This window comes from Amblyraja radiata, chromosome 21, assembly GCF_010909765.2.
Source record: "Amblyraja radiata isolate CabotCenter1 chromosome 21, sAmbRad1.1.pri, whole genome shotgun sequence".
Taxonomy (NCBI): Eukaryota; Metazoa; Chordata; class Chondrichthyes; order Rajiformes; family Rajidae; genus Amblyraja; species Amblyraja radiata.
This window is the reverse complement of record NC_045976.1, coordinates 2,726,185-2,753,390: the sequence shown is the minus strand read 5'-3', so window position 1 is coordinate 2,753,390 and position 27,206 is coordinate 2,726,185. Positions and strand designations below refer to the sequence as shown.

Genomic DNA, 27,206 nt, shown 5'->3' with positions numbered 1-27,206 from the left:
TTCAGACACTCCCAAGAGCCCTGCCCAGATTGAAATCCCACAACTTTGCGAGGGAGGGATGGAATAGATGTAATCACCGGCTAAAACAAAGGCCGTTGGGACAGGGAATTAATGCCACCTGTTAATTAACCATGTTCCCGAATGTAAGAACGATTTATACATGTAACACATGCTATACATGGTTAATTAACTGGTGTATATCATGTATTACATGTATAAATCGTTCTTACATTCGGGAACATGGTTAACGTGGGATTTCAATTTTAGCGCACTTGTTTGAATAGATGCAAGCGGCATGTCCAGCTTCTCTCCTGGGCGCGCAATACACGAAGCCGATGAAATGACACAACTGTCACACCAAAGATAGACACAAAATGCTGGAGTAACTAAACTGAAGAGGCAGCATCTCTGGAGAGAAGGAATGGGTGGCGTTTCGGGTCGAGATCCGGAGGTTTGGGACAATGTTCATGCCTTCACAGTGATGTGATGGACGCGGGGGTCTGGACCAATCGCTACCAAGTCCGGCCCCCCGGCAACGTCAAGTCCGTTATTGTTTTCTGTTGAGCGGCAGTCGGTCCTTTGGCCTGTAGGCGCCGCCGCCTTTCGGGTAGGTGGCATTTCGATTGAGCGGCCATTCGGTAAGCTTGCTTTTAGGCGACGCAGCCTTTCGGTTCGTAGGCGTTTGGGCGTCCTGCCCTTTCAGTTAGTTTGCATTTAGGCGTCCCATCCTTTCGGTTAGTAGACGTTTTGTCTTCGGACTCTTTCGGTTCATTGGTGTTTCGGCCTCGTATCTATTCGGTTCTTTGTCTTCGGCTTCTTTGCATCGGCTTCTTGCCTGTCGGCGCCGCATCCGCACACGATTGAGCCGCCTTCCCCTTTTTATTTTTTTGCCAGACAGTGATGGACAATTTTTGGAGTTCATCCATGTTGTCTTGAAATCTTTTCCACTTCCTGTTATGCTTCCCACTCTCTGGTTAGATAATTTTATACTATCTGAACGGCATGAGCAACCTCTTGGCCAAGATATTGATTTCCTACCTGTTTAGGTGTAACCAGTGTTTCATATGCATGTCCCACCTTCCCCAGAATATCTTTTATCTCCACTGCTTTCATCTTCAAAAGAGAAGAAAAAAAATACCTTAGCATGAATATTTCTACCAATGCCACCTGCCCTTCAAAGCCTGTGTTTTGACCTCTGCAGCAACACTGACTTTACAACTTCTCACAAAATGGCTGCTCCCACTATACTTGCTATACTTACATAGAAATAGGGTGCAGGAGGCTATACTCAGCTATAAACCACAGTGCCAAAGTGTTCAATGCCTCTTACTTGCATCCATGATTTACCTTGTGAGCGGGCATTGGGAAATGAGATGTCCTGTAAAGCTGCAAAGATAGAAGCATACTGATGGCAAGGGTTGGCTCAACTGAAATCTTAGCCCGTTATGTCGTTAGCTCCAAGAACTAAATGTAACTCTCTCTTGAAAACATCCAGTGAATTGGCCTGCACTGCCTTCTGTGGCAGAGAATTCCACAGATTCACAACTCTCTGCGTGAAGAAAGTTTGTTCTCATCTCAGTCCTAACTGCCCCCCCCCCCTTATTCTTAAACTGTGACCCATGGTTCTGAACGCCCCCAACATCGGGAACATTTTTCCTGCAGTTACAGTAAGTGAAAATCTAGCAGGCAAGCAGGATGCTTTCACCAACCACCCCCATTTCAAGTCCACTATCTTCCACCGTATCTACCCAGTGCTTGGTACTTACTTCCAGCAGCCACTGGTTGTCCTCCAGGATACACGGAGCCGCAGCCTGATCCATGTCGGTCACCTGGGCGAATTCGGCACAGAGACTCTCACGGCAGCGGCGCAACGCTTCGACGTCTCCGACGGCCCTGGACCTTTGCACTGAGGCTGCTCCATGGCCGGAGCTGCAGTGAGCGACTCGCCAGCCCAGCAAACACTCGCCAGCCCCGCTCCCCGTCCGCATCTGTCCACGCCGCTGCTTCTGCTTCCAGCACCCGCGGCCCATGCAGTTGATATGAGTTTTGAAATTTTCGTTGATCACAGAATTTCTCACAGCAGAGCGAGGGAAATTTGTGATCAGCGTGAGAATTTGGTGAAATGAGTGATTCTCACGAATGCATGGGAGTTGGCAGCCCTGCCTCTCAATCCCCCTCACCCTCTCCCCCCCTCTCTCTCTCCCCCTCTCTCTCTCTCTCTCTCTCTCCTCTCTCTCTCCACCTCTCTTTCTCTCCCCTCTCTCTCCCCCCCTTTTCCGCTCTCTCTCCTCTCAACCCCACTCTCTCTCCCCACTCCCATCACTCTCTCCCCTGTCTCACCCCTCTCACTCTCTCCCCTTCCCTCTCTCTTCCCTCTCCCCTCTCTCTCTCTCTCCCCCCCCCTTTTTCTCCCCCCCCTCTCTCTCTCCTCTCCCCCTCTCTCCCTCCCACCTCACTCTCCCCCTCTCTCTCGTCCCCTCTCTCCTCTCTCTCCCCCCTTCCCTTCTATTTCCCCTAACTATCTCTCCCCTCTCTTTCCCCTAACTCTCTCCCTCCCCCCTCTCACTCCCCCCCTCTCTCTCTCTCTCTCTCTCCCTCTCTCCCCCTCTCTCTCTCCACTCTCTCTTCCCCCTCTCTCCCTCCCACCTCACTTTCCCCCTCTCTCTCGTCCCCTGTCTCCTCTCTCTCCCCCCCTCTCTCTCCCTTCTCTTTCCCCTTACTCTCTCTCCCCTCTCTTTCCCCTAACTCTCTCCCCCTCTCTCTTTCCCCCCCCTCTCTTTCTTCTCTCACTCCACTCTTCTCTCACCCTCCCTCTCTTCCCCCCCTTTCTCTCTTTCTCCCTCCCTCTCTATCTCTCCCTCTCTACACACTCTCCCCTCTCTCTCTGTCTCTCCTCTCACCTCTCTCTCTTCCCCCCTCTCTCTCCCCCATTTCTCCCTCCCACCTCACTCTCCCCCTGGCTCTCTCTCCCCTCTCTCTTTCTTCTGTCTCTATCTCCTCTTTCTCTTTGCCCCCCATCTCTCTATCTTTTCCCCACTCTCTTCCCCCTCTCTCTCCCATTCTCTCCTACCCTCTCCTCTCTCCCCACCCCCTCTCTCTTCCCTCTCACCCCTCTCTCTTTTCCCACCTCTCTCCCCCCTCTCCCTCTTCTCTCTCTCTCTCCATTCACGCCCCCTCTGTCTCTCCCCTCTCTCTCCTCTCACCCCCCTCTCTCTCCCCCACTGTAACCCTGTCTCCTTCCACTCTCTCTCTCCACCTCCCTTTGAGAGTCTGTCCCTTCGGCACAGAGACTCTCGCGGCAGCGGCAGCGGAGCTTCCGACGCTTTCGACGGCCCGGGACACTCGCACTGTCCGGAGTGCTCCATGGCCGAAGCTGCAGCGAGCGACTCGCTATCCGCGCAAATACTCGACAGCGCCGCAAACACTCACTAGTCCTGGCTCCCCACATCTGTTCCCGCCGCTGGTTCTGCTTCCATCCCTCCCGCAGCCCCGGCTCTCCAACACCCGCGGACCATGCAGTTTATCCGAGTTTTGAAATTTTCGTTGATCACAAAATTTCTCACCACTGAGCGTGAGAAATGTCTGATGAGCGTGAGGGCGTGAGAGTTTGCTTGAGGGCGTGAGTCTCGCGCTCAAAGCGTGAGAGTTGGCAGCCCTGCGATAGAGTCATAAAGCACGGAAACTGGCCCTTTGGCCCAACGTGTGCGTGCTGATCAACTTTCCCCATCTACATTAGTCCCACCTGCCTGCGTATGGCCCATATCTTATCCATGTACCTGTCTAAATATATTTAAAACATTGTGATAGTACCTGCCTCAACTATGGCAGCTTGATCCACATACCTACCACCCTTTCTGTAAATCAAAAGTTGCCCCTCAGGTTCCTTCTCAAACTCTCCCCCTTGACCTTAAGTTGCTCCACAACACTCCCAAGAGCCCTGCCCTGGTTTGACTTCCCCAAATGCCCTTCTAAGAGCTGATATTGATCTGCGCAGATCAGTCACAATGTTGTGTGATATTGGTTTGCTGACAAATCTCAGCCATGCAAGAATCAGGAATATTATATATTGCACATATGAAATATGCACATGCTGTTGCATAATGATGGAAAATTGGGCACAGATGAAAGTGGTGTGGGTAAACCACACATTGCCTGATTATATATCTCTATAAAGGCAGTGAATTTCTAGTCCAGAGAATTTCGATAACCATGTAAAAAACAATGTAGGAATACTTTATCTTATGATTCTTTTTAGAACCTGATAGTGTTTTATAACTGTGTTCAAAAGGGAACTGCAGATGCTGGAATATCGAAGGTACACAAAATTGCTGGGAAAACTCAGCGGGTGCAGCAGCAGTGTTTTATAACTGTCTTGTTGTTGTTTTATATAGGCCTTTGAGTACGTATTGTGGGCCTGCATCTGCATGGAGTCATCTGCCCCGCTTTTAACAGTTCGCTATCTAAGGTGGAGAGCCACACTTTATACAACTGTGTGTCAGTGCTACTATGACTGTGGGTCTGCTATACTTGGAGAGGTATAATATTTTAATTGTATGTAAATAGCACCTGGTTATTATATTCTTTGTTAATGTTGCATGTATTGTATACCCTCCACCAAATCTGCAAATTAGCAATGTCATAGGTAAAAACACAACAACTTTAATCTACATTCACATCTGCCAGATCCTTCTAAAAGTGTGCTGATCAAAATTGGCCGCAACCAATTTTTTTAAAGGCTCAGTGCAATGTCCCTGCTTTGTTCATGATGTCTCTATTCATGAATCACAGGATCCATTTGATTCACTTACCTCTTAACATCTCCTGTCACCTTGCATTCTTGAATCTCATATGCTCATGTTCTCTCTTCCTGGATGTTTTGAATTGAGGTCACAAATTATTTTCTCATTAATTATTTGTATTTGAATCTCACTGTTCAAGATAAACAATGTATTTCATCTCTGAGAAATTGGAAAATCTCATTTCATAATTTATCAATGGTTAACTCTGCTTTCCTTCTGTAAAGAGATAGCACAGATACAATGATCTGTCCTCTGAACTTCCATGATTTCCTTTTAATTTTAATCAATTTTATTACATATGTGCTTCATTTTTCTTTCATTGCAAGAATGTAGCCTGAAGTTTTTGTGACATAATTGCAAATGTTTCCTCTCATCCCTCATAACATCCTATTATATTTATGAGCAAAACTAAAAGTATTGGATCAACTCAGCGGGTCAAGCAGCATCTATGGAGGGAATAGACGGGCAAGGTTTTGGGTTCGAACCCTCTTCAGACTGATTGTAGTAGTTGGGAGAAAGCTGGAAAAGAGAGGTGGGGGCAGGACAAAGCCTGGCAAGTGATACATAGATGTTGATGTTGGGGAGTTGGGTTGAATGGCGGATGGGTAAAGTAAGTGACAAAGGTTAGAGTGAAAATGAGATAAAAGGGTGTCTGATAAGAAAAGGGGAGTGAAATGTGAAGCCTGATAAATGGATATTGGTGGAAGGGGACAAGAGAAGGGCAAAGAGTGAGACCAAAGGGAAATGAGGGACACAAAGGTGGGGAAAGGACCAGGGGTGGGGGATAAAAACAAAACAAAAGCTTTTCACTGTACCTCGGTACACATGACCATAAACTAAACTAAATAGTGGGTGAAGTGGGTGTGCAGCAGAGTGGTGGGGTGGGATGAGTGCACTAGAAAGCAAGAGGAGTTGGGGGGCATTGCATGATACTGGAGAATTCAAAGTTCATACTTTTGGGTTGTAAACTATCCAAGTTGACATATTAAATCATTATTATTATTAAATTCAGTGTCTCATTTGCTAGAAATATTATTATATAGGTAGATTATCATTCCCTTAGATGAATATTTAAATGTATTTATTAATTTGTTTTTGGTATTTCAGCTTTTATTTTAATTTCTTGTACATATTCCAACCTTCAATTTGCATTGTACAAAATGTCATAAATTATAATTAATTTTTTTAACCTTTCTGGTTTACAGATGATAAGAATTCTTTCATAGTTTTCACTCTTCACCTTGATTGATGAGATCACCTTTGAAAGATACCTGATAGATAGAAATGACATATTAGTGCAATGAAATAGAAATAGGAAATGCAGTGACAAGTTGCTGGATATCTCATTTGAGATGAGCAGCAAACTGCAGGCTGCAATATCTGGGTCAAAATTTCTAATATTTCATGATCAATCAAATTGGTACATAATCTCATCCTTCATTCATCTTGTTGATTCTTCTTTTGCTGTTTTAAAATAGACATTTGCTCGCCGTGCTTTAGGGAAGATCAGTGAATTAAGCCATCTGGAAATTATTAACTCACCTCCTCAAAGTCCTGACACAAGACAAGCCTTTAGGGAGGCAACTGTCAAGGTACCCGATGTGGCAATGTAAAATGTTTAATTAAATTTCATATCCACTTCTGTTTAAACATATATTTGGATTGAAAATATATTGCTTATTTTAGGTATCTTTAATGATCTTTAAAAGAGCAGTTTTTGAAAGTAGAAGAAAACCAAAAGGATATTTCCGGCCTAAAACAAAAACTAACTACAAAGAAAACCAAAATGTAAGTTTTTAATTAACTAAGACAATGCTTTTGCTTTAATTATCCATGTTTTTTTTCGGGGGGGGGGGGAGGAGAGCGGCGGGGGGGGGGGGGGGGGGGCCGGAGCAGGGGGGGACATGAAGTTGTGATGGTCTCTAAAATTCAGATTTGCATTGTAAATTTGAACTTAATTTTGATGCCTAATTTGGGCTGTTTACTTTAAACATTAAGCAAAGCTGCCGTTCATTGATCTCTATTCATCACGTTGCTTGATTAAAGGAAACGGTTTTTATTTGGTTCCTAATCATTAGAATGTATCAGCGAGACAATTAACTAGCAATGTTACAAAATTTTGAGATTTTAAAAATCAAGTCTGTAATTTATCCCATCAGATAAAGCATAAAAATAAGTTTAATTTGACACCTAATTCACTTTCATATCTCAAGTATTTAAAAAGTTATGGCCATTTTCATACTGGGAAATGAGCATCTTGTTCCCTATTGATTTTCTATGGACATAACAAAAAAGCTGTGATCGTGAACAGTCAAAAGCCCATAACTTTCTTAAAAATTAAGAGAACTGAATGAAATTTTCAGTTATCATAGATTGAAGCATTCTGAAACAAATATAAAATAATCTTACTTGGATGACCTGAAATTAAAGCATATAATTAGTTAGTTACCTAATTGTAGCTAATTTCAGACTTCAATTACTAGATCTAAACATCTATCCATTTCTTAATAAATGATTAACATTTTTAAATAGCCTAAATGTCCAAATAATATTCACAAATAATTCACAATAAAACATGATTTTTAAATCTCATTTACATTAATTTATAGGCCAAATGGAAGGAATTTAGTGTTTAATTGCTGTAAATAAATGCCCATTTAAATCAGCTTTCCAGTGGGTCCCTGTGGAACGCGCTGGTTTAGAACGTTCACATTGCGGTAGATTTGTGCCCCAAATGCCGAGAAAAATACTGCGGGATATAATGGGCCCAAATTGAGCTACTCGCAATATTAAACTTTGTATAAAGGGATCTTTAGAAGCCCTTTTTAATGTAAAAATATACAACCTAACTTCAGCTGTCTGCTTTATGAGACCCTGCGGTTGCTGGCGGTCGCGGGTTTAGAGATTGATTTTTAAACTACTATAACTATTATTCAAGGCCTTTAAACCTAATAATAGCTTTTGCGACGGGGTCTTCCAGCGATTTTTCATTAATAATTAACTAGGCTGAACATTTTCGATTGGAACAGCTTAGAGAAAATCGCGTTTTAAACCCGCCCCCTCTAAACGGCGCCAAAATCGCGCACACTTGCAGCGACAGATTTTCAACGACGCTTCAGGTAGGCTTTGCAACATACCTAAATTAACTATCCCATTGTCTGGGTACAAGGCCGAATGTCCTATTTTACTTTAAACCAGATGGTTTTGGAAAATACCCTATTTTAGAACTTTTTTTCTTGCTGTTAGGATGCAAATGGAATGAGAGTTATCATTGTCAATGTGATTCTGCTGTAAATTCAATTCATCTATCTGTAATCATCATCACACATTCAGAATTTGACTTTTTGACGTACTGGTCAGCTACATTACAAATGCAATCAGGGTTTCTTCCACCACTATCCTCTCAGGTGTTGGTTTCAAATACCACAAAGTAAGTGATTCGTTTTTTTCCCCCACAGTTTCGTCCATCGAAGGAATTTAAATCTACGGTGTCAGATTACTTGCCTCTCTGTTTGAGGGAAATAGGCCTTAAAGTTTGGTTTGCTTGGGCTTTTCATAATTTTAGATACATGAATTAACTCTTTTCCTAGTCTCCTTTGTTGCAGAAAAATCTCAAACTGGTCCATGTTGCAGCGTTTCAGACTAGCGCAGCATAGAAACAGGCCCTGTGCCCCACTGATCCATTTGTCGGCATCAATTCTATAGCCCTCCATGTCTTGTGTAGAAAGGAACTGCAGATGCTTATTCAAATTCCTGTCAAGATGCATTTTGAGTTACTTAATAGAATTATGGGCATTGTTCTCAAACGGCTGCCCTACTGACACATCTGCCACTAGCCCAGCTTGATTTCCTGAGGAGATTCAATGTAGCCCTTTCTATATATTGCTCCAGAAACGGTAACAAAATTTGACTCGTGTACTCGCTAAACAATTAGGCAGTCCAGATCAGAATCAGATAAGTTAAAATCACCTAAGATTGCTATCCAACTATTGGCATGTCTATATGTAGTTTCTTCACATATTACTTTTGATTTCTGTGACTATTGATGGGCCTATTGTGTAATCCCATCAAAATGATACCCCTTTCTTATTCCTAGATGCGATCCAAATGGTCTTGCTGGACATTCCCCCTGGGATATCATGCCATGATATTCTCCCTAATTATTGTGCAACACGCTATCCACTCCATCCAACCTCTATCACTATAGCATTATCTTGTATCACTGGTGCCTTCCCTCACAGTGGGGAAACCTTGATTCCACTATGTGGGGATGTTCATGTTAAATTCTATCATGTCGTGTGTTCTTTTTATTTGTATGGCTGCATGGTAACTCAAATCGCACTGCACCAAATGGTGCATGCGACAATAAATGTAACTTGAACTTGAACGAGAATTAATACCCTGGAAGATTGAGCTGATAGCCTTGCCCATCCGTCAATTATGTTTCCATAATACTATAATATCACAATTCCATGTGCCTTCCCATGCTCCGAGTTCTTCTGCCTTAAGGGTCTGAAGAAGGGTTTCGGCCCGAAATTTTGCCTTTTTCCTTCGCTCCATAGATGCTGCAGCACCCGCTGAATTTCTCCACCATTTTTGTCTACCTTCGATTTTCCAGCACCTGCAGTTCCTTCTTAAACTCTTCTGCCTTAACTGTCAGGCTTCTGGCATTAAAATAAACTAGAGTAATTGGGACCCATTGGATGCCCCTGATCCCCCACCCCCCCCCCCCTCCTCCCCTCATTGCGAGAATTCTGCAGCCGGGGGCCAGGGACGGCTTCAGGCGGGGGTTGGTGGGGTGAGCGTCCTGCAGCCGGGGGAGGGGGACAGCTACAGGCGGGGGGCTGTCGTGGGCCGGTGAGGGGGGGTTTGTCCTGCAGCGGGGATGGGGACGGCTTCAGGAGGGGGCTGTCGGGTGCCAGGGGCAGGAGAGAGCGTCCTACAGCCGTGGTGAGGGTGGGAAGGGGGACGGCTTCAGGCGGGGGCTGTCAGGGGCCGGGGGGGGGAGCGACCTACAGCCGGTGGAGGGGGATGGCTTCAGACGGGGGCTGTCGGGGGGCAGTGAGAGGGTGGGGGGGGATGGTGCGCTCCCGTGGCCCACCACCACCACCGCTGCCGTGGCCTGCCGCTGCCATGGCCTACTGCTGCTGTGGCCTTCCGCTGCCGCTCCTCACCTGTTTCAGGTGGGAACCGGGGGGAGCATCCTGCCGCTGGGTACAGGTACGGCTTCAGGGGTTGGGGGGAATGGGGGGCCGGTTGGGGTTGGGGGGAATGCATCTCGCAGATGGGAACGGAGATGGCTTCAGGCAGAAGCCGGCGGAGGGGGGGAGCGTCCTGCAGCCGGCGGAAGAGGACAGCTTCAAGCAGAGGCTCTTGGGGGCTGGTGAGGGGGAGCGTCCTGCAGCCGTGGGATGTAGGTATGTTACAATACTTACCTTCAGCGGCGCTGCAATTCTGCCACTGGCCGTGTGCGCGATTTTGGCACGTTTGAGGGGGGGGGGGGGGGGCGCGGTGTTGAAACGCAGTATTTTTCCGACCTGGTCCTGAATTATATTTTGTTGGAGTGCAAGATGTTGTTGTAGAATCGTTCCGACGGCCGTTCTGTGTGTTTAAAAAAAACCCAAGCACCAAGTTGAAAGCGGCTGAAGGTAAGCGTTGCTCGGGGCAGCCCCCACTCTCCCACAGCCACCCTCCGCGGACTGCCGGTCGGGTAGAGCGGAGGTTTGGGACAATGTTCATGCCTTCTCAGTGATTTGATGGACGCAGGGGTCTGGACCAATCGCTGACAAGTCCCGCCCCCTGGCAACGTCAAGTCCGTTATTGGACTTTTCTGTTGAGCGGCAGTCGGTCCTTTGGCCTGTAGGTGACGCCGCCTTTCGGGTAGGTGGCGTTTCGACAGAGTCACCATTTGGTATTTCGACAGAGCCCTGCCTCCCCCCATCCCCTATCAGTCTGAAGAAGGGTTTCGGCCCAAAACGTTGCCTACCTCCTTCGCTCCATAGATGCTGCTGCACCCGCTGAGTTTCTCCAGCATTTTGTGTACCCACCATTTGGTAAGTTTACTTTTAGGTGATGCAGCTTTTCGGTTCCCTGGCTTTTAAGCGTCCCGCCCTTTGCATTTTGGCGTCTCATCCTTTCGGTTAGTAGGCGTTTTGTTTTCGAACTCTTTCAGTTTATTGTCGTTTCGGCCTCGTTTCCATTCCGTTCTTTGGCTTCGACTTCTTTGCTTCGGCCCCTTGTCTGTCGGCGCCACGTCCGCACACGGGTGTGCTGCCTCCCGGGTGCCAGGATCGAGGATGTCACGGACAGAGTGCAGAAAATCCTCAAGGGTGAAGGTGAACAGCCGGAGCTCGGAAAAGTGCTGAAAAGCAGGACCTCCAGGGTGGTTATTTCCGTTTGCTTCCAGTTCCTCATGCTGGCGAGAGCAAGAACAGGGAGATACAGGACCAGAATGTGTGGCTGGGAAACTGGTGCAGGGGGACAGGGATTTAGATTCTTAGACCACTGGGATCTGTTTTGGAGTAAGGGGGAACTGTACAAAAGGGACGGATTGCACCTTAACAGGTGGGGGACCGGCATTCTGGCAGGCAGGTTTGCCACTGCGACACAGGTGGTTTTATACTAAATAAGGGGGTGGGGGTGTCAAATGGGATAGTCAAGGATGGAGTTAAAGGGAAAGGGAGTAAAGGGATAGATAATGACCCCAGAATTAACGCGAAAGAAAGCTCTCAAAGGTATAGGAGAGTATGGCCGTTTAATAGGGATCGATGTGAATGGTGAGATGCGTAATGCATGAAAAGTACCGTATTTGAATGCGCGAAGTATAAGTAGATGAGCTTGAGGCTCAGATAGAGGTTGGTAGATATGACATTGTGGGGATTACCGATACGTGGCTGCAGGAGGATCGGGCCTGGGAACTTAGTATTCAATGTTATAAATCCTATAGAAAGGACAGGCAGGTGGGCAGAGGAAGGGGGGGTAGCTCTGCTGGTGAGGGATGGAATTCAGTCCCTTGCGAGTGAAGACATAGGGACTGACAAGGTAGAGTCACTGTGGATTGAGTTGAGGAATTGCAAAGGCAAGAAGACACTGTTGGTGTTATCTACAGACCCCCAAATAGTAGCCTGGATGTAGGGTGTAAGTTGCAGCAGGAGTTAAAACTGGCATGTAACAAAGGTAATGCCACTGTGGTGATGGGGGACTTCAATATGCAGGTAGACTGGGAAAATCAGGTTGGTTCAGGACCCCAAGAAAGAGAGATTGTAAAATGCCTCCGAGATGGATTCTTAGAGCAGCTTGTAATGGAGCCGACCAGAGAAAAGGCAATTCTGGATTTAATGTTGTCCAATGAACTAAATTTGATAAGAGAACTCGAGGTAAAGGAACCGCTTGGAGGTAATGATCATAATATGATTAGTTTTAATCTGCAATTTGAGATGTAGAAGGTTAAATCGGAAGTGCCAGTAATGCAGCTGAACAAAGAGGACCATGAAGGCATGAGGGAGGAGCTGGCCAAGGTAGACTGGAAAGGGATACTAGCAGGAATGACGGTGAAACAGCAATGGCAGGAATTTCTGGGCATAATCCGGAAAACACAGGATGATTTCATTGCAAAAAGGAAGAAAGATTCTAACGGGAGCAGGAGGCAACTGTAGCTGACAAGAGAAGTTAGGGATGGAATAAAACTAAAAGAAAAGATGTATAACACAGCAAAGAGTAGCCGGAAGCCAGAGGATTGGGAAACTTTCATAGGACAACAGAAGGAAACAAAACGGGCAATACGGGCTGAAAAGATGAAATACGAAGGGAAGCTGGCCAGGAATATAAAGGACAGTGAGAGCTTCTTTGGATATGTTAAGGGAAAAAGAGTAGCAAAGTCAAATGTGGGTCCCTTGAAGGCAGACGCGGGTGCAATTATTATGGAGAACATGGAAATGGCAGAAGAGTTGAACAGGTACTTCGGATCTGTCTTCACTAAGGAAGACACAAACGATCTCCCAGAAGTACTGGAGGACAGAGGATCTAGGGGGGTTGAGGAAATGAAATACATTTTTATTAGGCGAGAAATAGTATTGGATAGGCTAATGGGACTGAAGGATAATAAATCCCCGGGGCCTGATTGACTGCATCCCAGGGTCCTCAGGGAGGTGGCTCTAGAAATAGTACATGCATTGGTGATCATTTTCCAATGTTCAATACATTTAGGATCATTTCCTGTGGATTGGATGATAGCTAATGTTATCCCACTTTTCAAGATAGGAGCGAGAGAGAAAACGGGGAATTACAGACCAGTTAGCCTGACTTTGGTGGTGGGAAAGATGCTGGAGTCAATTATTAAAGAGGTAATAATGGGGCATTTGGATAGCAGTAAAAGGATTAGTCCAAATTAGTATGGATTTATGAAAGGAAAATCATGCTTGACTAATCTTCTGGAAATTTTTGAGGATGTGACAAGTAAAATGGATGAAGGGGAGCCAGTGGATGTAGTGTATCTAGACTTTCAGAAAGCCTTTGATAAGGTCCCGCACGGGAGACTGGTGACTAAAATTGGAGCACATGGTATTGTTGGGTAGGGTGTTGACGTGGATAGACTATTGGTTGGCAGACAGGAAGCAAAGAGTAGGAGTGAACGGGTCCTTTTCAGAATGGCAGGCAGTGGCGAGTGGAGTGCCGCAAGGTTCGGTGTTGGGGCCGCAACAGTTTACCATATATATGATTTGGAAGAGGGAATTAGGAGCAACACTAGCAAATTTGCGGATGACACAAAGCTGGGTGACAGTGTGAACTGTGAAGAAGATGTTAGGAGGTTGCAGGGTGACCTGAGCAGGTTGAGTGAGTGGGCAGATGCGTGGCAGATGCAGTATAATATAGATAAATGTGAGGTTATCCACTTTGGCGGCAAAAACAAGGGGGCAGATTATTATCTCAATGGGGGAGGTACAGCGAGACATGGGTGTCCTTGTACACCGGTCACTGAAAGTTGGCGTGCAGGTACAGCAGGCAATGGAATTTTGGCTCTCATAACAGGAGGATTTCAGTATAGTAGAGAGGTTCTTCTGCAGCTGTATAGGGCTCTGGTAGGACCACATCTGGAGTAGTGTGTACAGTTTTGGTCTCCTTTGAGGAAGGACATCCTTGTGATTGAGGCAGTGCAGCGTAGGTTCACAAGATTGATCCCTGGGATGGCAGGACTGTCATAAGAGGAAAGATTGAAAAGACTGGGCTTGTATTCACTGGAGTTTAGAAGGATGAGGGGATATCTTATAGAAACATATTAAATTACTAGACCAAGTGCAGACCCGTTGGGTCTGTTCCCCCAACGTGCGGTTGTGGGGGGGGAGGTGGCATGCAGCGTCACACACACTAACTATCCCCCCTCCCCACCCCGCACTCACGCTAATTACGCCCCTTGATATAATATTAATATTATTAATTTTCTCCTTTTACCCCATAACCACCCTATCTACTGACGCATAGCCCCCAACTTGCAGTCACATCTAGATGGGGGGGGGGGGGGCGGGGGTAGAGAGTGAGGGCAGAGAGAGAAGGGGCAGAGACAGAGAGAGGGGAGGAGAGAGAGAGGGTGAGAGTGAGGGGAGAGAGAGGGGGTGCTGAGAGGGGGGTGAGGTGGGGAGCAGGGAGAGAGGGGGGAGGGTGGAGGGAAGAGGGTAGGGGGTGTGGAGGGGAGGGTGGGGGAGGGGATGGAGGGGAGGGGAGAGAGAGACGGGGAGAGGAGAGGAGAGGGGGAGAGGAGAGAGGGGGGGTGAGGAGAGGGGAGGTGAGGAGGGGTGGGTGAGGAGGGGGGATGAGGAGGGGGGAAGGGAGAGGGGGGAAGGAGAGGGAGGTGGGGAGAGGGGAGAGTGGAGCGGGGGGGGAGAGAGGAGAGGGGGAGAGAGGAGGAGTGGGGGGAGAGGAGGGGGGGGGGCAGGAGAGGGGTGGACAGGAGAGAGAGGGGGGGGGGAGAGAGAGAGGGGGGGGAGGGGGAGAGAGAACCCAAACCCCCCAAACAACCATTTGCAGGCAGTGCTTTTTTCCTTCAAACTAACCATAACCATATTTTCATTTTCAAACCAAATTAGGGGTACTTACTCACAGCTGTGTAGACATTTGTTCAGTCATTCAGAGCTCAGACCTCCATGTTGTAGAGACTGATTGGGGCACACCACTCCCTCCCCCATCCCCCATCCCACCACTCCCTCCCCATCCCCCATTAGTCCCTCCCCCATCCCACCAGCAGGAGTAGCAGAGAGAATGGGGAATTTTGTAAAAACATTAATATCTCCGTCATATTTCATCGACGGGAAAAATCCTCGGCACACATGCGGCGGAGGGGGGCTCTGAGCGAGTTGGCCAAAAATGACGGCCGTAGGTGGCGGCGTTCTCTCGGAAATCGTAGCACAGATCGCCATAAGCGGTCAAGAACAGAGTTTTAGTAATATAGATAAAAGGACTGGTCAAGCTAGATGCAGGAAAAATGTTCCCAATGTTGGGCGAGTCCAGAACCAGGGTCCACAATCTTAGAATAAAGGGGAGGCCATTTAGAACTGAGGTGAGAAAAAACATTTTCACGCAGAGAGTTGTGAATTTGAGGAATTCCCTGCCACAGAGGGCAGTGGAGGCCAAGTCACTGGATGGATTTAAGAGAGAGTTAGATAGAGCACAATGAATTGCGGTGCTGACCTGAAGGGCCGAATAGCCTCCTCCTGCACCTATTTCTATGTCTGTTTCTATGGGAGCTGCCGGGGAAGGGGGATTGTCGGATTGTCCTGCAGCTGGTGGAGTGGGACGGCTTCAGGCGGGGGCTGTCGGGGGCCGGTGTGGGGAGCTGCCGTGGCCAGCACCAGGCTCCCAGCCTCGCCTACGCCCAGCCCGGCCCCCGCCAGCGCCCGGCCCCACCAGTGCCTGGCTCCTCAAACCCCACACTCCCCCTCCTCACCTCCCAGGATCTCGAGGTTGCAGCAGTCGGCCAAGCTCTGGGCCGCTCCGAACTCCATCCGCTCCGCACTCCAGCCGCGGTGATACACAAATTATGCTCGCTGCTGTCCTTCAGCTTTATTGTGACAGAGGAGCGGACCAATCAGTGTGGCGATGGTGCGCTGGAAGGGGCGTCGCCGCCCCGGCCTAGCCGTCGCAGACCCGGGTGATTGACAGTAGAGGAGACCAAGCTGCGCATGGGTTTCAAAAAAATGTTTTGAAGCTCGATAACCTTTACTAAATACCACCGATCGGAATGAAACGTTTTGCACTCGCAGCACAAGAGAACGGTGAGTATCCTGGCGGAAAATCGTAACATTATCGCCAACGTTTTTGCGCAAATAGAAAAACCCTGCAAACCGGAAGAGCACAAGATCAGAGTTTTAGTTATGTAAGACCCATTGGGTCCCGTCCCCTTAACGCGTAGTTGTGGGTGGGTGGGCGGCCTGCGGCATCACACACACACTAACCACCCCCCACACACACACTAACCACCACACACACACACACACACACACAACCCCCCACGCACACACTAACCACCCCCCTTGATATTATATTCATATTATGAATTCGCTCCATTTACCCCATCCCCGCCCTATCCACTCGCGCATAGCCCCCAACTCGCAGACGCAGTGAGAGAGGGGTGACATCACTCGCAGCGAGAGCAAGAATGGCAAACAGAGCAGACCCATTGTGACATCACCAGCGAAAAACAGTTGTTTTTTCAATTCAAAGTTTTATCAGATTTTTGAACATTTTCAGTAATAACTCGATAAATAAAGCATGACATTTTCAGATAAGGCGATTTCGGACTCCACGGGAAAAATCTCTACCGGAATATGTAAAAAACTTTACTGTTACCGTGTCGTTTTTTTTGAGAAGATGTGATCACACACTCATGCACACACAATCAGACCATCCACTCCCACTATCCTGCCCCTGCCTCTGCCTGCCCTGCCTCCTGGATGTGATTGCTCTTACCTCTATATTTGCATCTGTTAGGCGACTACTTTGGGTCCCATCCCCCTGTCAGCCTAGTTCAAACCCACCTTAGCAGTACTAGCAAATCTGCCCGTAATAATATTGATCGCGCTCCAGTTCAGAGGCAACCCATCCCCCTTCTACAGGTCACCTCTGCCTCAGAAGTGATCCCAATGGTTGAAGTTGCTAAAGCCCTCCCACCATTCATGCAGTCATGTACCCTATCCTATTTTCCTACCCTTGCTACCAAGTGGCGCCGGGAGTAATCCTGACATATCTTGCGTCATAACCACAAATCTGGCACATCTGCAAACTGGCCCTGGAAACATCCTTGTACATTTTCACTGTAGTCTCTCATGCAAGCACAAATTTTAAGTGGTGTGGCGTTGAGGACTGTGTACAAAGCTTTAATCGGGACTCATTAATCTTTTGCGCAATAGATGATTTACATGGCCTCATGCCTTTGCATTGTATGCTCCAGCCAATCAATCTATTTTTCCTTCTTAATCGTCTTAGCTTCTTGTTACAGCATGACACCAAATAATTTGTCTCTTCAGCCTGCTGTGCCTTTCGGTAGGACCATCATTAATCCATTATTCTTTCAGACTTTCCCCATAACCCTTGATTTATTATTAACTTGAAATCGATCTATTACTAATCGCAGCCTTAAATTTCCATAAGGATTTTGCCACAACCGCTTTTTGTGGCTTAATTCTAAAGACGCAGCCATCAGAAGAAAAACAATTGCTTCTCACACGTCTTAAAAAGACTCCACTTTAACCTGAGGTCAAATATGTTGGTTCTGGACATTCTCGTGGGAACAGACTTCTTAGAATCTACAAAAAGTTGTAAACACTGCCCAATCCGTCATCGGCTCTGACCTCCCTACCATCGAGTGGATCTATCGCAGTCGCTGCCTCAAAAAGGCTGACAGCATCATTAAGGACCCACACCATCCTGGCCACACACTCATCTCCCTGCTGCCTTCAGGGAGTAGGTACAGGAGCCTGAAATCTGCAACATCCAGGTTCAGGAATAGCTGCTTCCTCACAGCCATCAGGCTATTAAACTCAACTCAAACAAAACTATGAACATTAATAGCCCATTGCACTTTATCTGGTTATTTATGTATGTGTATATATATATATATATATATATATATATATATATATATATATATATATATATTCAATGGTTTATGGACACAGTGATCTGTTCTGTATTTATTTATGCCTACTATATTCTGTTGTGCTGAAGCAAAGCAAGAATTTCATTGTCCTATCTGGGACACATGACAATAAACTCTCTTGCCTCTATCTTGACTGCTCAGCCCTCTAAGAATCTACCCTCAGGGACATGTGAATGTGCACTCTGTTTCCTTCTGTTTGTCTCCACTTGCTGATGTTTGACTATTTGTCATATATTCTTTTGCTCTGTTTGCCTTCCCCTGATACATTATTTCACACTTCAATGGACTGAATTGCATTTGTAATGTTGTGCCCATTTCAGTCCATTGATATTATCTTGTGACTAAGAAAATTCATGGAGTGATGGGGCACACAAACTGGCCCTGTATTTCTGACTACAGTCCACTTATAAGCCATGTCATATAAATAGCTTTTTCGTCATACTCTTATTTATTTATCTCTACATCCCCACCTGTATCTCTTGTTTCCCTTTACCCTGACCTTAGTCTGAAGAAGGGTCTCGTCCTGTCACCCATTCCTTCTCTCCAGAGATGCTGCCTGTCCCGCTGTTACTCCAGCATTTTGTGTCTATCTTTTCATTCATCTCCATTCCTCAGTCTTCATGCGTAAAAACATAAGCAATTAAATTCTGACAATACATTTTTTTTTCATCAGTATTTCTTGGCTGGCGCCACCGACCATATTCAATTTTCCCACACTCCTTCTCCCCATGCCAAGCATGTAAGGATACGAAGCTGATTGTAAAATGGGGAGATGAAGCATGATAATGTGGTGTTCGACTATTTGTCATATATTCTTTTCCTCTGTTTGCCTTCCCCTGATACATTATTTCACACTTCAATGGACTGTGGTGATGTAGTAAGGTGAGGGTGGAGTACAAATGGGTGGATTAATTATACAAGACCACCAGGGGTGGCGAGGAGATGGCTGCCCTGCCGGCAGTCTGTTCGTATTTTCTTTCTTTAGTTTGTTAAAAGTCTGTTTTAATGTTCTTCGGTTTGTTTTATGTGGGGGGAGGGATGGGGATAGGGGGAAACTTTTTTTCACCAAACTTTTCTTACCTTCCCGGAGATGTGATAAATTTTTGGATCACATTCTCCGGGCTCTGCGGCCAACCATCAATGGAGCTCTTGCCTCCTCGGACTGTCGTGATCCCCACCGTGGGGCTCGGACTTAACATCGGAGCTGATCCCTTGCCTGGGATCGCTCCCACCGCGACCACTGTGGAATCAACATCAAGGGCTCGCAGTCTCGGGTGAGGCCGAGTCGGGAGCTTCAACGTCGCAGAAGGTTCACCAGCCCCGACGCGAGGTTCGATCGGCAGGCGCGGGTAGCCGACATCCCCCCGATGCGGGTGCGGATCGCCTCGACACGGAGGGCCCGAACGCCGCCGGCTACGGGAGTCAAGATCGTCCCGACAACGGAGGCTCGAGACCCACGACCGAGGAAGAACTAAGGGAAGGACTTGAACTTTATTTCGCCTTCCATCACTGTGAGGAATGTGTAGGAGTCACTGTGGTGGATGTTCTGTTAAAATTGTCTTTTTGACTGATCTGTTGCTTTTAATTGTATGACTGACCTGGCCAATGAAATTCCTCATATGTTGCAAAACATACTTGGAGAAAGTGTGATTCTGATTCTGATTCTGACCAGGAATGTTTTTTTTATACTCAACCCCTGAAATATGAAGTTTGCACACAAACTTGATAGTTTACCAAATAAATATTTCATAACTCCACATTAATCACAAAGAATACAAATTATGTTGTTGCTATTATTCCGATTGTATTAATCTAGACTGATGTACTTCTTTCATTTTCTACAGCAACCCTGGCCCCACAATGCCACTGAATGTCTGTTGGTAGAAATGTTTAAAGGCAGTGCAGCCCAATTCCTTGCTATTTCAGAGACTTTATCCGGTGGTAATCAACGTATTCTGCAGACCAAGCCCCCTGTTCCAGCTGAGCAGGAAGTATTTGATGTGACAATGGAACTTTTCCTGGCAGGCTTGCTACTCCTTTCAGGTGTGATGCTGAGTTTGGATATCAACTTTTTATTGTATTATACAGTTTTGTTTCAATGTACAACTTGTCTCATTCACCATTTGGTCTATCTAGTCCAAATCAATGTGTGGGAAGCAGATAACTTCCCCATCAGTTGTGGAGACAGGCAGGGTTGCCCACTCTCTCCTGTCTTGTTTGCGTGCTGCATAGAACCCTTTTACAGATTCCATCAGGAAGGACGAGAGTATCAGAGGGGTGACATTCACTGTAAATGGCTCGATTGTAATCATGTTTCCGTGGACTGGTTAGCACACAATAGCTTTTCACTGTACCTTAGTACATGTGACAATAAAGTAAACTGAACTGAGCATTTCCAGGCAGTAAGGGCACAAATCAAAACCAGCTTGTACATGGACAATTTCACTGTCTTGCTTGGATCTGCAGTCGTTCTGCAGATTGATCAGCGTTGGACATTTTGAGTTAGCATCGGGAGCCAAATGCAGGAAGAGTGAGGCCATGCTCTTTGGAAACTGGCCCGACCGATCTTCCGTCCCCTCCATCACATTCATTTCACTGCACATCTCGTATGTGTATGTGATGAATAAACTTGACTTGACATCTGACTACCTGAAGATGGTGGGGACCTGGTTTGGTGGGGCTGAGGCATGCAATAACAATTGACTGGAGCATATAGCCAAGGTCCATTGTGAGAGGTACGGACAGGGGTTTCTGCGGCAACAGACGGGATTTGAGGATGGTTTGCTGCCTTCCTGGTGCCAGGATCCTGGAAGTCACGGACAGAGTGCAGAAAACCCTCAAGGGCGAAGGTGAACAGCCGGAAGTGGTAGTGCATGGAAAGAAGGGGATGAATATTCTGCAGCGTGACTTTAGAGAGCTCGGAAAAATGCTGAAAAGCAGGACCTCCAGGGTTGTTATCTCCGGTTTGCTTCCAGTTCCTCGTGCTGACGAGAGCAGGAACAGGGAGATACGGGACCTGAATGTGTGGCTGAGGAACTGGTGCATGGGGCAGGGATTTAGACTAAGGCTGGGAGCTGAACATCCAGGGATATTCAATATTCAGGAGGGATAGTCAGAAAGGAAAAGGAGGTGGGGTAGCGTTGCTGGTTAGAGAAGAGATTAACGCAATAGAAATGAAAGACATTAGCTTGGAGGATGTGGAATCGATATGGGTAGAGCTGCGAAACACTAAGGGGCAGAAAATGCTAGTGGGAGTTGTGTACAGGCCACCTAACAGTAGTAGTGGAGTTGGGGATGGCATCAAACAGGAAATTAGAAATGCGTGCAACAAAGGTAAAACCGTTATAATGGGTGACTTCAATCTACATATACTGTAGATTGGGTGAATCAAATTGGCAAGGGTGCTGAGGAAGAGGATTTCTTGGAATGTATGCGGGGTAGTTTTCTAAACCAACATGTAGAGGAACCAACGAGAGAGCAGGCTATTCTAGACTGGGTATTGAGTAATGAGGAAGGGTTAATTAGCAGTCTTGTTGTGCGTGGCCCCTTGGGCAAGAGTGACATATGGTTGAGTTCTTCATTAGGATGGAGAGTGACATTGTTAATTCAGAAACAAGGGTCCTGAACTTAAAGAAAGATAACTTTGAGGGAATGGGACGAGAATTGGCTAAGATAGACTGGCAATATTCTTAAAGGGTTGACGGTGCATATGCAATGGAAGGCATTTAAAGACTGCATGGATGAACTACAACAATTGTTCATCCCAGTTTGGCAAAAGAATAAATCAGGGAAGGTAGTGCATCCATGGATAACAAGGTAAATCAGAGATAGTATCAAAACAAAAGATGAAGCATACAAATTAACCGGAAAAAGCAGCCTACCAGAGGACTGGGAGAAATTCAGAGTCCAGCAGAGGAGGACAAAAGGAAAGGGAAAATAGATTATGAAAGAAAACTGGCAGGGAACATAAAAACTGACTGCAAAGGTTTTTATAGATATGTGAAGAGAAAAAGATTAATTAAAACAAATGTAGGTCCCTTGCAGTCAGAAACGGGTGAATTGATCATGGGGAACAAGGACATGGCAGACCAATTGAATAACTACTTTGATTCTGTCTTCACTAAGGAAGACATAAATAATCTGCCGGAAATAGCGGGACCGGGGGTCAAATGAGATGGAGGAACTGAGTGAAATCCAGGTTAGCCGGGAAGTGGTGTTAGGTAAATTGAATGGATTAAAGGCCGATAAATCCCCAGGGCCAGATAGGCTGCATCCCAGAGTACTTAAGGAAGTAGCCCCGAAATAGTGGATGCATTAGTGATAATTTTTCAAAACTCTTTAGATTCTGGAATAGTTCCTGAGGATTGGAGGGTAGCTAATGCAACCCCACTTTTTAAAAAGGGAGGGAGAGAGAAAACGGGGAATTACAGGCCAGTTAGTAGTGGGGAAACTGCTAGAATCAGTTATTAAAGATGGGATAGCAGCACATTTGGAAAGTGGTGAAATCATTGGACAACGTCAACATGGATTTATGAAAGGTAAATCATGTCTGACGAATCTTATAGAATTTTTCGAGGATGTAACTAGCAAAGTGGATAAGGGAGAACCAGTGGATGAGTTATATCTGGACTTTCAGAAGGCTTTCAACAAGGTCCCACATAAGAGATTAGTATACAAACTTAAAGCACACAGTATTGGGGGTTCAGTATTGATGGGATAGAGAACTGGCTGGCAGGCAGGAAGCAAAGAGTAGGAGTAAACGGGTCCTTTTCACAATGGCAGGCAGTGACTAATGGGGCACTGCAAGGCTCAGTGCTGGGACCCCAGCTATTTACAATATATATTAATGATTTGGACGAGGGAATTGAATGCAACATCTCCACGTTTGCGGATGACACGAAGCTGGGGGCCAGTGTTAGCTGTGAGGAGGTTGCTAGGAGGCTGCAAGGTAACTTGAATAGGCTGGGTGAGTGGGCAAATGCATGGCAGATGCAGTATAATGTGGATAAATGTGAGGTTATCCACTTTGGTGGCAAAATCAGGAAAGTGGACTATTATCTGAATGGTGGCCGATTAGGAAAAGGGGAGATGCAACGAGACCTGGGTGTCATGGTACACCAGTCATTGAAAGTAGGAATGCAGGTGCAGCAGGCAGTGAAGAAAGCGAATGGTATGTTAGCATTCATAGCAAAAGGATTTGAGTATAGGAGCAGGGAGGTTTTACTGCAGTTCGACAGGGTCTTGATGAGACCACACCTGGAGTATTACGTACAGTTTTGGTCTGCTAATCTGAGGAAAGACATTCTTGCCATAGAGGGAGTACAGAGAAGGTTCACCAGACTTCCTGGTATGTCAGGACTTTCATATGAAGAAAGACTGGATAGACTCGGCTTGTACGCGCTAGAATTTAGAAGATTGAGGGGGGGTCTTATAGAAACTTACAAAATTCTTAAGGGGTTGGACAGGCTAGATGCAGGAAGATTATTCCCGATGTTGGGGAAGTCCAGATATAACACATCCACTGGTTCTCCTTATCCACTCTGCTAGTTACATCCTCGAAAAATTCTATAAGATTCGTCAGACATGATTTACCTTTCATAAATCCATGCTGACTTTGTCCAATGAATTCACCACTTTCCAAATGTGCTGCTATCCCATCTTTAATAACTGACTCCAGAATTTTCCCCACCACCGATGTTAGACTAACTGGTCTGTAATTCCCCGTTGTCTCCCTCCCTCCCTTTCTTAAATAGTGTGGTTACATTAGCTACCCTCCAATCCTCAGGAACTACTACAGAATCTAAAGAGTTTTGAACAATTATCACTAATGCATCCACTATTTCTGGGGCTACTTCCTTAAGTACTCTGGGATGCAACTTATCTGGCCCTGGGGATTTATCGCCTTTAATCCATTCAATTTACCTAACACCACTTCCCGGCTAAGCTGGATTTCACTCAGTTCCTCCATCTCATTTAACCCCCGGTCCCTTGCTATTTCCGGCAGAATATTTATGTCTTCCTTAGTGAAGACAGAACCAAAGTAGTTATTCAATTGGTCTGCCATGTCCTTGTTTCCCATGATCAATTCGCCTGTTTCTGACTGCAAGGGACCTACATTTGTTTTAACTAATCTTTTCCTCTTCACATATCTATAAAAACGTTTGCAGTCAGTTTTTATGTTCCCTGCCAGTTTTCTTTCATAATCTATTTTCCCTTTCCTAATTAAGCCTTTTGCCCTCCTCTGCTGGTCTCTGAATTTCTCCCAGTCCTCTGGTAGGCTGTTTTTTCTGGTTAATTTGTACGCTTCATCTTTTGTTTTGATACTATCCCTGATTTCCCTTGTTATCCATGAATGCACTACCTTCCCTGATTAATTCTTTTGCCAAACTGGGATGAACAATTGTTGTAGTTCATCCATGCAGTGTTTAAATGTCTTCCATTGCATATCCACCGTCAACCCTTTAAGAATCATTGGCAAGTCTATCTTGGCCAATTCACGTCTCATACCCTCAAAGTTACCTTTCTTTAAGTTCAGGACCCTTGTTTCTGAATTAACAATGTCACTCTCCATCCTAATGAAGAACTCAACCATATTATGGTCACTCTTGCCCAAGGGGCCACGCACAACAAGACTGCTAACTAACCCTTCCTCATTACTCAAAACCCAGTCTAGAATAGCCTGCTCTCTCGTTGGTTCCTCTACATGTTGGTTTAGAAAACTACCCCGCATACATTCCAAGAAATCCTCTTCCTCAGCACCCTTGCCAATTTGATTCACCCAATCTACAGTATATGTAGATTGAAGTCACCCATTATAACGGTTTTACCTTTGTTGCACGCATTTCTAATTTCCTGTTTGATGCCATCCCCAACTCCACTACTACTGTTAGGTGGCCTGTGCACAACTCCCACTAGCGTTTTCTGCCCCTTAGTGTTTCGCAGCTCTACCCATATCGATTCCACATCCTCCACGCTAATGCCCTTCCTTTCTATTGCATTAATCTCCTCTCTAACCAGCAACGCTACCCCGCCTCCTTTTCCTTTCTGTCTATCCCTCCTGAATATTGAATATCCCTGGATGTTCAGCTCCCAGCCTTGGTCATCCTGGAGCCATGTCTCCGTGATCCCAACTATATCATATTCATTAATAACTATCTGCACATTCAACTCATCCACCTTATTACGAATGCTCCTTGCATTAAGATACAAAGCCTTCAGGCTTGTTTTTACAACATTCTTACCCCTTATACAATTATGTTGAAAAGTGGCCCTTTTTGATTTTTGCCCTGGATTTGTCTGCCTGCCACTTTTACTTTTCACCTTGCTACCTATTGCTTCTACCCTCATTTTACACCCCTCTGCCTCTCTGCTCTTGCACCCACCCCCCTGCCACAATAGTTTAAATCCTCCCCGACAGCAAAGGATCCTGACACCGCTGCCATACAATGTACATATTGCCGCACCACCTGTCCTTTGTGGAGAAGTTCTTCCAGACCAACACCTTTGGCCACAAATCCATTGGGCAGTGGTCAGCATGGAACAGCCTGCAGACACTGCAAGGCAAAGTCTCGATGGATCCTGTGGCAAGATTTCCTGAGCAGATTGCCCAGCTTCACTGGCGAAATGCCTTGTCGCCAGAACTCACCAACGAGAACCAAGACCTGGCGGCTGGCAGTGAGAGAGGCTCACCCAGTAAGATCCTTCCTGTACTGCTGGAATCTTACTCCCAATGCACTCTGCCGTTGATGGCTTTTACAGAGAGGAGACAGTTGCCCATCTCTTCAGAAAATGTATTTACAAAGAGGGTCTGTATAATGATGCAAGGGTCTTTGTTACAGTTCATCCCAAACAGCTCTGTAACTGAGGACTTTGATTTACGGGCTGTTTCCTGGGACACATTCTGAGAAGGACATCAAGCGCTTTTGAAAGATTAACAACTCAGTGAAGGATTTTCTTATTGGCCTCCCAGCACAGTGAAATGTCCATCAGGGAATGTTGTCAACTGGCCCATTCCAGACTATCGGAATACCTGCTGAGGAACTCACCGAAGCTTGGTGCAGCCAAGGCTCTGTGGGGGAGGACCACAGTCCAGGGTCCTATTGCTGCTGGACATGGAAGGGCAGGTTCTGGTGGGGAAACCCCCTTAAACAGGGGAGGGGATATCTCCCCAGTTTAATTGCCAAAAATGTTTTGTTTTGATTAATGATACATGCAAACATGATTGCGGATGAAAATGAAATACATGTAAAAATGTTTGCAAATGACGCTGAAAATGTCTGAAGAGGTTTTGCACAGTTTTTGTGTTGTAGATATTTTTTAGCTTTAAGTTTTTATTTTTGGAAATAAACTTAAATATGTACGATACTTCAATAGGAATCTGAGAGGTAACTTTTTCACACAAAAAATGGTGGGTGTATGGAACAAGCTGCCAGAGGAAGTAGTCAAGGCAGGGACCATCCCAACATTTAAGAAACAGTTAGACAGGTACATGGATAGGCCAAAGGCGGGCAAGTGGGACTAGTGTAGCTGGAACATGTTGGCCGATGTGGGCAGGTTGGGCCGAAGGGCCATGCTATAACACTCTATGACTCTATGTGTAACTTCTGTATTGAGAATAAAATTATTGAAACTCGCTTTGCTTTAGGTGGTGGTGGAAATACCCAACTTAATTCCGCTGCATGCACTGATCCAGTTGGTGGAATAAAGCTATCAAGTTCCCTCATAGAGCTTGCTGCTGCTGGTAAGATGTGCTGTCCTGAACTTGTTATCCTTGTCTTTTTGACAAAGAGTTTGCAAAGAGAAATGTCACATGAAAACTGATGATCAGTTTTTTTTAAGTGTATTACTTTGTTTGACTAATTAAGTAACTGCGATGGATGTTAATCTTGACTAATTTTCTAATTATTTGTCATAGCTGACTAGAGATCAGAAATATTATTTGAACTTTAATGGTCAAGGTATCAGCTTTATATGGATATTATGTCGGAAATGAGAATCCATTTAAAAAGAGTGGTATTAATCCCCGAACTAAGTTGTACATAACCAAATCGGCTATTAATTAATTTTCTTGCCTCACTTGTCCTTTATTTCAAATCCTCATTCCTGTACTTCTGTGTTTCCCCTCTCTCCACCATTGAAGTGCTATTTTCTCTTCCTGCTTAGTGATTTCTCTCTAACCTTTTCATATGTTATCTCAGTCAATGTTATAACCTTATTCATCATGCAACGACAGACCAAAATCCCATTTTAAATGATGCTTA

The 27,206-nt window shown here is 45.9% G+C and overlaps 1 protein-coding gene across 1 annotated transcript in view; it reads left to right on the top strand.

The window, feature by feature from the left end:
• LOC116984952 (cilia- and flagella-associated protein 54-like) overlaps positions 1–26,766 on the top strand; it is a 50,877-nt gene extending 24,111 nt beyond the window's left edge. Inside the window, exons 5-9 of the mRNA XM_033039313.1 lie at positions 4,392–4,535; positions 6,278–6,391; positions 6,486–6,587; positions 19,791–19,989; positions 26,591–26,766. Of these exons, the coding sequence (XP_032895204.1) occupies positions 4,392–4,535; positions 6,278–6,391; positions 6,486–6,587; positions 19,791–19,989; positions 26,591–26,766 (735 nt within the window). The remainder of the gene's footprint in view (positions 1–4,391; positions 4,536–6,277; positions 6,392–6,485; positions 6,588–19,790; positions 19,990–26,590) is intronic.
• The last annotated feature ends 440 nt before the right edge of the window (positions 26,767–27,206 follow it).